Below are 12,878 nucleotides of genomic sequence, written 5' to 3'. Positions count from 1 at the left end.
GCTTTCCCAAGAGCACTCCAAGATGAGCCATGAAACATTCCCAAAATAGAAACCATGCAGTAGTCACAGGGGAAGATACTGCTGCACATGTATTATGGTGATTGCTCAAACGCAGCATTCTGCTAAGAGCCAACATCATATTTTAAGACTTAAATGCAGCGTCAAGTCTCGCATTTTCTTAATCTTAATTGATAAAATATGCCCACACCATGAAAGAAATCAGATGCTGCATATGACTCAAATGTAAAGTAGGACAAAAGCACTAGGAGACCGACTCTGCTCTAACATTAAGACTGTAAGAAGATTTTCCATTTTCACGTGGTATTTTCGAGATCTACTGGTAGAGTCTTAGTCTCATCCATTAGCTAAATAATGGCAATTTTCTGAAGCTATTTTAGCATAATTCAGCAGAAAAACTTTCAGGCACAAAGCCTGTTAAAAAAAACTAGGCACAATGTTGTCTCCTATGGCCATTAGTAGGTAAGTCACCACTGAAGTTTCCTTTTTGTAATGAAAGTTGGCAAAAAAAAAAGAGTAAGTGTACTCAAGCACACCTATCTTTTTCACTGCCTCCTATGCTGCATCAGCATTTTGTTTTGGTTTTTGTTGAGCATTTGATATGCAAACAATCCAGAATGGTTGCTTTCTGCTGTAAAACTGTGGCTTCTCAAGAGCTCTAAGCAAACTCACAACTGTCAGTTTCCTAACAGTATTCTTAGCAGACAACCTATGAGTAATGATATATACCACACACTAAAACCTGGCTGCATAACTACAGGGCTAAAGTTAGAGGTAATAACTGAGCTTAGGGAGAATGCACACAAATATCTTGGAGAGAAAGTCCAGTAAGAATTTTAATTTTACACTCGAGCTGACAGGATTAAAACGAAAAAAATGGAGAATCAAGCTGTATTGTACTCAAAGTGGTAACCATGTCAGTCTCTTCCACAATTTCTCTTCAAGTAGGGGACAGGACGTAAGAACCATTCCTAAACATTCATTACAATACAAGCTAAAAACAACTCGTGTGTCATCACCTTACTAGACCTACCGCATAGACAGAAACAATCTTTCCTCTTAATAAAGGTGAATGTAAAAGATCACACAAAAGACTGAAATTGATGTCATATCAACATCTGTGTTCCCTTCACTGTTGGGGATTGGAAGCATCAAGGGCATACCGTGACTGTGATCCTGCTCAGCAGTAAACCCTCTCACTTGTAAGAGCAGCATTAATATATTCTGCAGGCAGCTTGCATTCATCCCCTAAAGAAAGGATACTACAACATGATAACATAGGGTCAATGCACATGATGAAAAGGAAGCTAGGAAACAATGTTTGGAAATCTGTTGAAACAAACAATTCCCATGAATTCCCAGATAACAAAAATCAAAAGAGTAAACTTAACCTTGGTATAAATGCCACTTAGTTTACTTACCATGTCAGGACTAAAATTTACTTCAAACTATCATGTAATTACTGGGTAGTGACTACACATAACTACTGTAGCAACATAGAAAGGAAACAAACATCTAAAATGAGAGTTAAGGTTACAGAGTTAAAAGTGAACCATACAGCTTCTTAATGGCTTCCACGCCATTAACAGAAACCACAGATACACAGCTTTGCTTTACCTGCAAGATTTCGTCTATAGTATGTTTTGCCCAGAACACCAACAAGTAGTACTCCTGTCTGAACAAGGTGAGTGGCTTTTCAGTGACAACCCTACAGATACCACAGGAAAAGAAATACCTAAACCGAACAATATCTACTTCCCACTGACACACTTCCCCTCCCCACACCAAGTATGATTATTTCTGCCCATACCTATACATAAGAAAGTTCCTAAGGGAAGAGGCTGCAAGAATAGGGCAAGATAGAAACCTGTAGACAGTGGATTTTCTAGTACACCAGGATGTTCCCACGACAGTTGCTGCTGGTTAAAAATACTTCCAATACCAAAGAGTACAACTAATCTTGTTAACTGAAGACAAGAAAAATTATCCTGACAAAGTTCCTACATTGGAAAAGGGGCTACCATCAAGATAAACGTCTTTCATAGGACACAGTGACATTATAAATAGCAGAAGTCACTATGGCCACAGCAATCACACTACATGGGCAGCAAGCATTGTTCCTTCAAACAACAACGCCAAAGGACAAAAAAAAAAAAGCAATTACTCAAAAAAAAAAAGTTGTTCTTCATTCCAGCTCTAAGGGATTCCCATTGCTAATTGCTTACTAAGGGTTTTCTTCTCATTATGTTCTCCCAGGACTGAGACTACATCACTTCACAGAGGAAGGCTGAAGCACACCTCCTTCCCCGTGCACCAGGCAATAGCATTCCACAACACAAATTAAACCTTAGAGCTGTTTTTATTTCCCTCAGGTCTGCAGGCCTTCAGCAGCAGCCATGCTGTCTCTCCACATAAAAGTTTTCACCTTATCTTTCAAGAAAACACTTACGCAAATACCTGCAACACCAGGCAGTTACTTGCACACACTCATCACATCCTCACCTACCCACAGGGCTGCTGCTGCTAGACCCCAGCCTGGCAGCCCCGCCACTGCAGGCTGTCCCTGCACTGACTCCCATACTAAACCAGGGTTCTTAATCTCATCTGCCAAAGGGTTAAACACATTCAGAAAGTGGAAGGACAGAGAGAAAACAAATTTCAACACTGCGGTTAATCCTACGATATTCAGCCTACTGCTGACCAACTCCACTGAAGACAGTGGAGCAAAGGGATTTGCCCAAAGCCTCAGGGTAGCTCACTGGAAAAATCAGAAGCACCTTGTTCCTTGCTGTTTTTATGTAATCATGGCCTTAACATTTTTCTGGAAGTATTGCCTCTCAAAACTTTGAAAGGTTTTTATTATGAGATATTTTCAGAGTAGGAAGAATACGGCACAACACTGCAAACTTTAAGTTTGTGCCCATTTACACTACAACATCAAAATAATCTGAACTGCAGCACATTTATAGTAAGGAACATGGACACCTTTATTCTTATTTTCACTTCCCAGCTCAGAAAAACAGGTCATCACTTGCAAATGAGCAGAAAGCACAACCAGACTGAGCAATAAATCCACAATGACAGATTAGCAATTCCAAATTGCTGAACTGGGGACCACATCCTTTGGCATAATAAAAGATCATTTAGCAAAAGTGATGCTTTGATAAAGATGATCCTGGCACTAGCCCAAGCATTCATTCCTTCCAAGGTTATATAAACCTCACAAAACTGTAAATAGAAATTCAAGCACCGTTACTGATGGGAATGCAAAACAGGAGGGGAAGTGGATATTTGTTTTCTCTGCGAAGGCCATGGAATGCAAGCCCATTTCCTCTGTGCCTCTTTCCTCCCCAAACTTTTCCCAGTCTGAACCTTAGGGATGATACGGAGATGAAGGGATTTCATACTGGCTTATCTACAGAAGATTCAGCAAAGCCTTTTGACCTCTTTGGGACAATAGAACGCAGAAGTTAAAAATCTATTTGTTTTTTCAAGTTCTAACCTAATCCTCTGCAACTTCAGCAGCAGTTATTCAGAGATGATTAGTCCCAGAGGAAACTTTCAGAGACTGTCCTCCAAGAAATTCAAGACTTCATCCCTTTAGCCATATTATATAAAAAATACATTACATACATATATATAAAAATACTATATATACATTCACAGAGAGTGGTCAGAATAGACAGGTATATAATAATGTGCCTGCCCTATCAACAGTTTCCAGGGGAAACTGTTATAAGAGACTTTTTTCAGATGTAAGCCTCAAGACAAATAGTTCTACAAGGATACCCAAGTTTCTACTTAACTACTAGACATGTACAATTGATATAGTTCAAATAACAGGAGAAACAGTTATGACTTAAATTCTAAGCCTACTGCCTGAATCTTGGAAGCATTAGGAAGAAAAAGGAGAAAAAACACAAAACATTCCAAACAATGCTCCTGACATTTTCAAAGCATCTAGTATTCCTGGCTATCAGCTGATGGTCTCCTGTTTTGTACACACATCAGTAAATGGGAGGCAGTTAATTTGCGTACAGAACACTTGCAGAAGTTCCACTCTCATATGTGCATGGCCATCAAGTGTGCTTATGTTGCTGAAATGAAATAATACAGTGATAAAGATGCAACTCATTTAATCTCCAGTAATTCATATTATTAACTACTAGTTATGGTGATAATCAGCTGCTTCTGCACTTCCTTTTAGGAAAGTTTTTTGCTATTTATGTCAACATGCCAGGGTTAGCCAAGAGCTAACCAGGGTCAGCTATTTTTAAATATGGATGCTATCAAGGAAAATGAAAATCCACAGACCGAAGGAGCTATATTTCAAAAATTTCCATGTACAGGAGTCTGAATCTTTCACCTCAGAAATACACAAAACTGCTTGTAGTTTTTTTTATTTCTTACTCCAAATCACTGCATATATGCATCGATCTTTTAAGTCATGCCTTCCTGCATTTATGGACCTGGATCCAAGCTGAATTGGATAAAAGAAGGATAAACAGAAAAAAACACTATCTTCCAATTGGCAGCAAGTCTTAAGTTTTCACAATGCAAGCAGTCATAAGCATTGGCAGTGTACTACTTGAATTTAAATACTAGGCTAAAAATCTCTGAATCTTCAGAACTTCAGCATAAAAATGTTAAGTTGAAAGGCCTAGTAATAACTTGAAACCAGAATAAGAAATCGGAGATTGAAAACACCAAATCCGCAAGTTGACTGGTACAACATAAATACTATGAATTTTGCTGCAACTCAAGATTAAGATGAAAAAAAACATACACATTAATTATATCATGGGATTTTTAAGACTCAACAACCTTTTTCTAGTCCATAGCCACAAGACATAAGAAGAAATTTACTGGTAACATGCTTGTAGTAAGCCATACACATCTGAAATGACATTAGACTACCAGTCTACGCAACATACTATTGTTAAAGCAGCATGTGTGGCTGATAAACATAAATTGATTTCAATACTTAAAAAATAGCAACTATCCTTACGGAAAGTTAGCATACAAACTGGAAGTGATAAATACCCTGCCTACAACCAAGAGTCCACATGCTACCTACCATCCACAGTATGCAAGTGACTATAAACAAAACACTTTGTATGGGCGACTTGTATGTTCAGATTAGGTCTGTCATTTTTCACAACTCCAATCTTACACTCTGTAGGTAGTAGCTGATGTAGAATAATGGTAGAATAATGCAATTGGAAGGTAGCATGTTATATTAAAGAACAAGAGTTTTAGAAGTTCCCTCTTACCTCAGCCTCCTTCTGTTGGAGGATTCTATCCTTGTCTACCACTTCTTCTTCAACAGGTCTATTGAACAAAAGAATGCATTAATGGTATAAGATACAGAAGTAAAAATCTCCAAGAAGAGATTCAAGGCTCATATTTCAGCTAATATAACAACAACAAAAAAGTCTACATGCTTCCGCACAGGGGAGAATTAGGACATTCTTAAACCCATGCCTCCCTTTTGTAAAAGGCTATCTTTACCTCATAGATTCCTGTTATTAACTCTCCATTTCTTAAAATTTGATTTCTTCGCTGCTATGGGGATTTTTTGTCATTTACTCTAAGCAAGAGATTCCCTCCACTATCTATACATGGTACAAAAATCAACCATTAAAAAGCTGTGTAGGCTATTTCCTTTCTTCTTTAAGATCAAAATGCTTGGCTGAATACTTAAAGAACAAGTAAAGTGGGGACAAGAATAAGTTGCTATCAAAAAAGATACAGCACAGGTAGATGCAGATTTTTTGCATTAAGTTGCCAAGGAAAAAAAAAAAGCCACAAAACACAAACACATTAGCAAAAAAAGACTGTTTGGTCTAAACTTCTCTCTCTAGCTATATATGAAGGAGCAAGAGAACAGCCACCATGGCAGTCCTGCAATAACTGGAGAAGCAACATCCTACCCAATCAGATAGGCTGGGGCCTACTAGAGTTTATTTTTTCCAAGTAGACATCATTAAATAAAAACCAATCTTGCTTGCAGCCCAGTACTTCTTTATGTGCATTCCAATTAGAAGCGTAAAGAAGAAGGAACAGATACAAAAACAAGAACAGCTTTTCTAAGCATGGCACTTCGCTAGGTATTATTCCTCTTCAAGAAGAACATTTCATACAAGTTTCAGTAACTCCACAGACTGAAATCTCATGAGAAATTATTAGTTACAGGTGGGATTAGTTAGGAGGAAGAGCAAGTTCAACATCACAGTGGAAAAAGAAGAGACTCACAAGCAGCAGAGCCCAAAGGCATGCACGTACTTACTTGCCAGTTCGTTTTAGCCTCTCTGAACGGAAGTTCTCGTAATGCAAATCTTGGGTCACCTCCTGCAGGTCCTGCATGTGCGTTCTAGAACATGCAAAGGGCTATTGTACACTTTGCCCTTCTTGTCAAAGGGAAGAAAAACACTCTTATCTTCTATTTTTGCTTTATATAATGGATGTGTTTACTGGAAAAATAATCCTTACAGACCAAGCCTGCCATAAAGCTAGCCAGAACACTGCTTTCATGTTTATTGGTCTTTAATTCATACTTAAGTGCCCTCCTACCAATATTCTTCAAAGACCCAAAGTATGTTGTCCTCCTCTTGTTCACTAATTACTTTATAGGAGTTGTTTATACCAGCCTTTGCAGTGTTAAGAATCTTGTGAAGACAGTTATTCAGAAAGATACTTTAATTCCTGAAGTATTTTTTGACTCTTAAGTGCTATTAAGTATAATTTGTAACTGAGAACTAGGTGGAGCTCCTTGGCTTACATAACAGCTGACATTGCCTAATAATTTTCAATTGTCAAAAAAAAAAAAAAGGAAAAAAATGCTTGCTACCAATGACCAGCAGAGGGCAATCCCTGCCCATTAGAGACTGAAATCAGAAATACACAACGGAATTCAATTTCCAACAATAGCATGATGTCATTTAAAAAAAAAAAATCACTTAAAACCATCTGCACAAGAAGAATATCCATATTGGCTAAAATCATAAAGGGGCAGGGTATCATATTTAACATAGGATTTTCTATACTGCCAAGAAAACTGAGCTTTGCCTTTAGAATACTATTTAGAGTTTAATCAATCACTTTGAGTAATATTTTAAAACCCTCTCTGCACTACCCACTGCACTATAAAAAACTTCAATTTATATGTAAAGCTATCAAATCAGTTCACATACGGCATAAGAACTGTCACATATATCTGACAACATAAAATATAGAAAATATTTTCTGAAGTCAGAGATCAGGGGATTACAGCAGCAAAACAAGCTCGGGCAGTGGACACACAATAAAAAGTCACTCTACACTGCCATCAGAGCTAGTTTTGAATTAAGGAGTTCATGTTCTTATAACTCTCTAGTCATTGCACCAGTTACATCACCACAGGAGATGGGATAATTTTACCATTACTCACACCAGCATTGTGCGCAGTTTAAGGAAATCATTGTGCTCTGGATTTTCAACTTCAACAACTCCCCAGGGATACAAACGGCCTCTGATTTTTTTCCCTTTCACCTCAATAAGTTGATTGGATCCAATAACAGCAAAGGGAATGCTAGCCTAGTTGAGACAGAGCAAAACAAGTAACTGTTTTGATTTTTGACTGGTTACTTTTTTTGTGTTTTGTTTTTCTTTTAAAGAACACACAGAGACTTTTAAGTAACAGACAGGAGAGGGGGAAAATAAATGTTGACAAATGTAGTCTACTAAAATCCTTCCACATCAGAAAAACAACAAATCCTATTCTGGGCAATGCAACATCTCATTATTAACACCTGTAGTTTTGTCAGGATCAGTTTGTCTTAACAGAAGCACAAAAGGAAATGACGCTTTGCTTTAGGAACACTTGACTGTTGTTGAAGTACAGTTTGGGCATAATGTGTCATCTGACATAACATCATGCATGGAAAACAGCCAACAGAAACATACTTCAGATACAGATTAAAGTAGCTAGAGAGAGAATTTCAGATACATTCTTCAAGCACCTTTGCAAGTATCACAGCACAAAGAGGAAATTACTTCAGTAAAACCTTTATTATCTGCTCTAACATGAGGAAAGTTGTTAATTAGTATACTAACCATAACACGCGTACATTCTCTCTCTTTGCTTGCATGTTAAAAAGTTTGAGTCAGAAAACAGACTGCAAATCACAGTTCTTAGTGAAGAGTTGCTTACATTTAAAAGAAAAGAAAGTCATGACACACTACATTTGGAATTCTGATGAAGCAGAGACTGGAATAAAAAGGATTATAATTCAGAGTCAACATCCAAAGAAAACCTAAATTTTCAACATGTTATAAAGGAATAAAGTACCTTTAAGCACACTGTAGGCTTGAAGAACTACTGCAGCAAAATAATAAATTAGGAGTGAGACTTGCCTTTAAAACTCTGGTTTGTTCTTTAAACTCCTCATCTTCATCAGAATCTGCATCAGGGAGCTGATAAATCCTAATGCCATGTTCAGAAATCTCATCCAGAACCTGAAGTTTACAAAAAAGGAAGAATAATAAATTCTTATTTCACTGAAGAGGTATTAAGTTAAAAATATATAAGATTGATTTACTAGTCTGTCACATCTAGAAAACTCAGAATGTTTTTCTGCTTTAGGTAGTTTGACAATGCTTAGAAAAAAATCATTAGCAGAAATTGCCATTACTTATGCTTTGAGTTTATGTACTACCAAATTAGTTTATGTCCTACAAGACTATCTTACATGGCATTAATTTCATTCTACCTATGAAGAAAAAAAACTCAGCATTTTTCATTTTTTCTTCATTCAACAGAGACTTGAACCTCAAGTCCATAAATATTCTGGTAAGAACAGTTCAAGGTATAAAAGCACTCAGCAAGCAACCTACATGTTTTGAGGTGTAAGAAAGGAATACTAAGTGGGAAATCAATCACATCCTTAAAATGAAGAAAGGAAGCCTACAACTAGACCTGGTTGGATTTTAAAGATTTTACTGTTGCAGAAAAGTATCTTAAAAACATTGCTAAGATTTGCTAACTACAGAGGTTCTCTTTTAAAAGAGCTTACTAACAGGCATTTTTAAAAAGCCAAAACATTGGCTGAGATTACCTCTGAATTCAACTGTTTGTAATCTATCTGTGATACAATCTTCAAAGTCAGACATGGCTAAACACGAACAGCAGCTCAGCTGTCTGTCCACTCAAAGAGAAACAGACTCACTGACTAAATGTGTTTTGTGACATTCCTAACGTATGTTTCTTTGCATATGACCTTAACTAGCGTATTTTTGTGCAGTGATACAGAAACAAGTTTTAAAGTAAACATATCAAGATGCAATCCAGGCCTTCAGACAACAATCTGTAGCTGTACTCAGGGAATAAACATCAGAACTAGAACACTACTTGCTATGAATGTTAGCTGCATAACTAATAAAATATTTGTAATACAATGCACTCTTGCACAGCACTTTTTGAAGACTAACAAATATACACTTGACTCAATGTCAAAAGTGCCAAATAACACAGGCTTAAAGATTTTTAAAAAGGCACAAAAGATAAATGCATTTTTAGAAAACGTAGCAAGTAAATCATTAAAAAACCCAGAAGATTTACATGGAGCATAATACAGAAGCAGACAAACCCAAAGTGAAGTTAATGCAAAAAATAAGAAAAAGCAATGAATTTGTAGAAGGGATTCATCAGTTACAGCATCAAAACAATGCAGCTCATGTCAAAGTATGTATTTGTGTATTTGATATGTAAAAAATTTAAAAGACAGTGCCTATTGTCTCTTGAATCAACAAGACAAAATTGTTGATTATTATTATCCACTTAAACTGGAGAAAGTTATTCAAAATCCACTAAGAGAAAAACCATCCATAAACAGTTTTCTTTACTGTCACTAATGTCTGAGATTAACATAAAAAATACACTATCTGTATTCCTGTATACATTCTTTTCCTAATGAAATCACCGCAGGGGTAAGCAGCTAGCATAATTCCAGGCCTTTGGCAGTTTCAAAAGGTGGTACAGATCAATCCTTCCTTCAAAGCTGAAGAGAATGCTTCTACTGCCATACTATTAAAAATATTTAAGTCAGAAATCCCATCAAACACACTGACAAGATTTTCTTTCACTAAAGAAAGTGTGGTAGTACGAGGAGAGCATGAAGAATGCTGAGATTCCACAATAACTCTCTTCAAAGGGATCTTGGATGTCCCAGCAGAAAAAGGTTAACTGTGCAAACTTCCTAGATTAGTATTCCCTAACAAGTTGCAACTGTAACCCCACAACCAGCACCTGAACCAAGCAGCAGCACTACTGCAGTAATGAACTCTTACAGTAGACAAAGTCTGGGCAAAATCGGGGGGGTGGGGGGGTAGGGTGTTGAGGTAATCATAAAAACATTCAGAAAAGCCTATGTAAGGACTTGTGCTATCATTACTACATATATAACGGGACATTAACTTGATAATACAAACACAGCCAGACTTCAAATGCACAAGAGGTCTTAATGAGCCTTCCCATAGTATTGTTGGGTTCCTTGAACCTCTGTCATGATGGCAACCAATAGCTACAGTATAAACAAAACTTGTCCAACCACAGCTTGATTATTAAACAGCTGTTTAAAATAAAACAATCCCTCACACCATTAGAAGAGGAATGACCACGTATGAACCACAGTTATTCCCATGACAATGTTTTCCTGCCAGGTATATAAACATCCCCCGCACTCACATATGCGCACACACTGAATAAAATATTATGAGCCCCCACCAACACAGAGAGCAGTATTTTTAAAGGAAAAAAGAAATTTGGGAATAAGTGTTGCCAATAGGCAATTAACAGTTACATTCGCGCAATTACATTTAAATCAAGTTGTTATTGTTTTGCAAAATGGAAGATAACTAAATTGCCACCAAATTATAATAAAAGATGCACAGCTGGGATAGGTGGGGCAGTGCTGCAGTGCGATGCCTTTAAGTAGCTGCATAAAACAAGAAAGCACATTTAACCTCGCCGAGATCTTAAAGATAAAATGCAAGTGAAACAATAACGGGAAAGCCGACAACAAGGGGTGCTAGAATAATATATTACAGCTGTTAAACCTAGTGCTTTCCTGAAAGGAAAAAGAATTGCAATAAAAACAAACTGTATTTTATGGTCCTAACAATGAAACAGCATTTTGCTTCTTCAAATCTGAATTTTATTGGCCTCAGAGGATTCTGTGTTCCTAAAGATTAGCCTTCCCATGGGAAATAAAAAAAGTTGTCAAAATATTAGTTCCCCTCTCATGAAGTCATTCTTTTGAGCAGGTTTCCTTAGCAGCCTTGCATGGCACAGCTTGTGAAACTGCCTTGCATTTCTTCCCACTCAAGAGTTTTAAAAAATAACTTTGAATTCCAGAAAGACCAAACAGGAATTACTCCAAGCTGGGTTTCCTTTGCAAGCACCACAAACTGATCTTGCTGCTTAGTCCAAAGCGGCAAAACAAAAACATTTTACTTTAGATTGATGGCCAAATGGCAGAAACATCTAAAAAAAAAAAAAAAAGACTTCAAGCTGCGTCAGCAAAGCAGGATTTTGATTCTTATTCTTGATTAGAGATTCTGTTAGCCAAGATGCTTTGAGTTAGAACAATATACAGTAGCCAGACTTTCAAAGCTTTGGAACCACATCATACATTTGACTTAGTATAAACTCAGTTTGTAAAGTGACCTTTGCCAGCAGTACAAAAATAATGAAGACTTGTTTACCTGTTTCCTAACCACTCCCTCAGACTACAGCATAAGCGCCATTCATCTCATTATATTTAGCCAATGCATAAATGTGGTGTCCATATATGTAAGTCAAGACAAGACTAGTTATTTAAAAGTAACTTTGCTCAAACTAAAAAGAACTAGACATGGATTAGCGCTGAATATGGTCAAGAGAGGTTGCCTTTAAATTAATCTGTTCATCACAGGATATGTAAACTGGGATTCATCTCCATCTTCCACAATAAATGTACATCATAAACCCTCAATCTAACATCCCTTACAGAACAGTACTGAAAAATAAGCAATTCCAAATTCACATTGGGAAACATGTTTGCTTGTGCTACTGCCATGTTTCAGCTAAAATCCAGTGTTACCAATACACAGAAGCCAATGTCAAACAGCATGTGCACTATGCTATGCTTGACCCTAAGAGAGGCCACCAAGCAGCAGATAAAAGGAGCACAGAAGAGCGAGCCCCAAAACAATTACAGCAAGTATTGAAACCTGGTAAGAGTATGTTCCTCTTCATTTCACCTAAGAACTGCTTTTGTGAAAGATGACTGTAGCTAGAACCTATTTTATATCAGTTTATTTTATGTATTTGAACTGACAAAGCAGAACATTCAGATTCCCAGTGAATTATATTGTCAAATAATTAACGTTCCACTTAAATGCCTGCTTCAAAACTTTCAACATCATTCTGTTACCAAATGCTGAACCAAAAAATAAGCACCTATGAAAACTGAGCCTGAAGTATACTGCTGAAAGATCAAACACAGGTTTTCTTATAAAAGGTAGCAGCTCCACAAACAATATTACTATCAGATAAAAATCTTTCACCAAGTCAGTACAGCCACAGAAAAAGAGAAGCGGTAAAACCAGCATAAGCAGCCACATCTCTGCTTTGTTATTTCCCTAAGAGTTCTTTCAATTTGCTCACCAGTACCTGTCATCTCCTCATAGCATTTGTGGAGGAACAAAAAAAAAAAAGCTCAAGAGCCTGGACAGAATTTCTCCCAGCAAGATCTAGAGATCCTTTTCAACTCAGTGAATGACTTTTTTTTTTTCTTCCTCCCCCCTTTCACCTAGTTCATCATAAAGCTGGTCTTGTTTAT

At 37.0% G+C, this 12,878-nt stretch overlaps 1 protein-coding gene across 3 annotated transcripts in view; it reads right to left on the bottom strand.

The window, feature by feature from the left end:
- The window catches only part of LOC143167367 (septin-2), a 40,172-nt gene that overhangs the window by 10,521 nt on the left and 16,773 nt on the right, over positions 1 to 12,878 (bottom strand). For all 3 annotated transcript variants that reach the window (XM_076352737.1, XM_076352736.1, XM_076352738.1), the window contains exons 8-11: positions 8,413 to 8,514; positions 7,448 to 7,593; positions 6,308 to 6,391; positions 5,292 to 5,349 (exon numbers count right to left, since the gene is read on the bottom strand). In XM_076352737.1, the coding sequence (XP_076208852.1) occupies positions 5,292 to 5,349; positions 6,308 to 6,391; positions 7,448 to 7,593; positions 8,413 to 8,514 (390 nt within the window). The remainder of the gene's footprint in view (positions 1 to 5,291; positions 5,350 to 6,307; positions 6,392 to 7,447; positions 7,594 to 8,412; positions 8,515 to 12,878) is intronic.

This window comes from Aptenodytes patagonicus, chromosome 15, assembly GCF_965638725.1.
Source record: "Aptenodytes patagonicus chromosome 15, bAptPat1.pri.cur, whole genome shotgun sequence".
Taxonomy (NCBI): domain Eukaryota; kingdom Metazoa; phylum Chordata; class Aves; order Sphenisciformes; family Spheniscidae; genus Aptenodytes; species Aptenodytes patagonicus.
The sequence above is the reverse complement of the archived record's forward strand: the minus strand, read 5'-3'. Positions and strand labels throughout refer to the sequence as shown.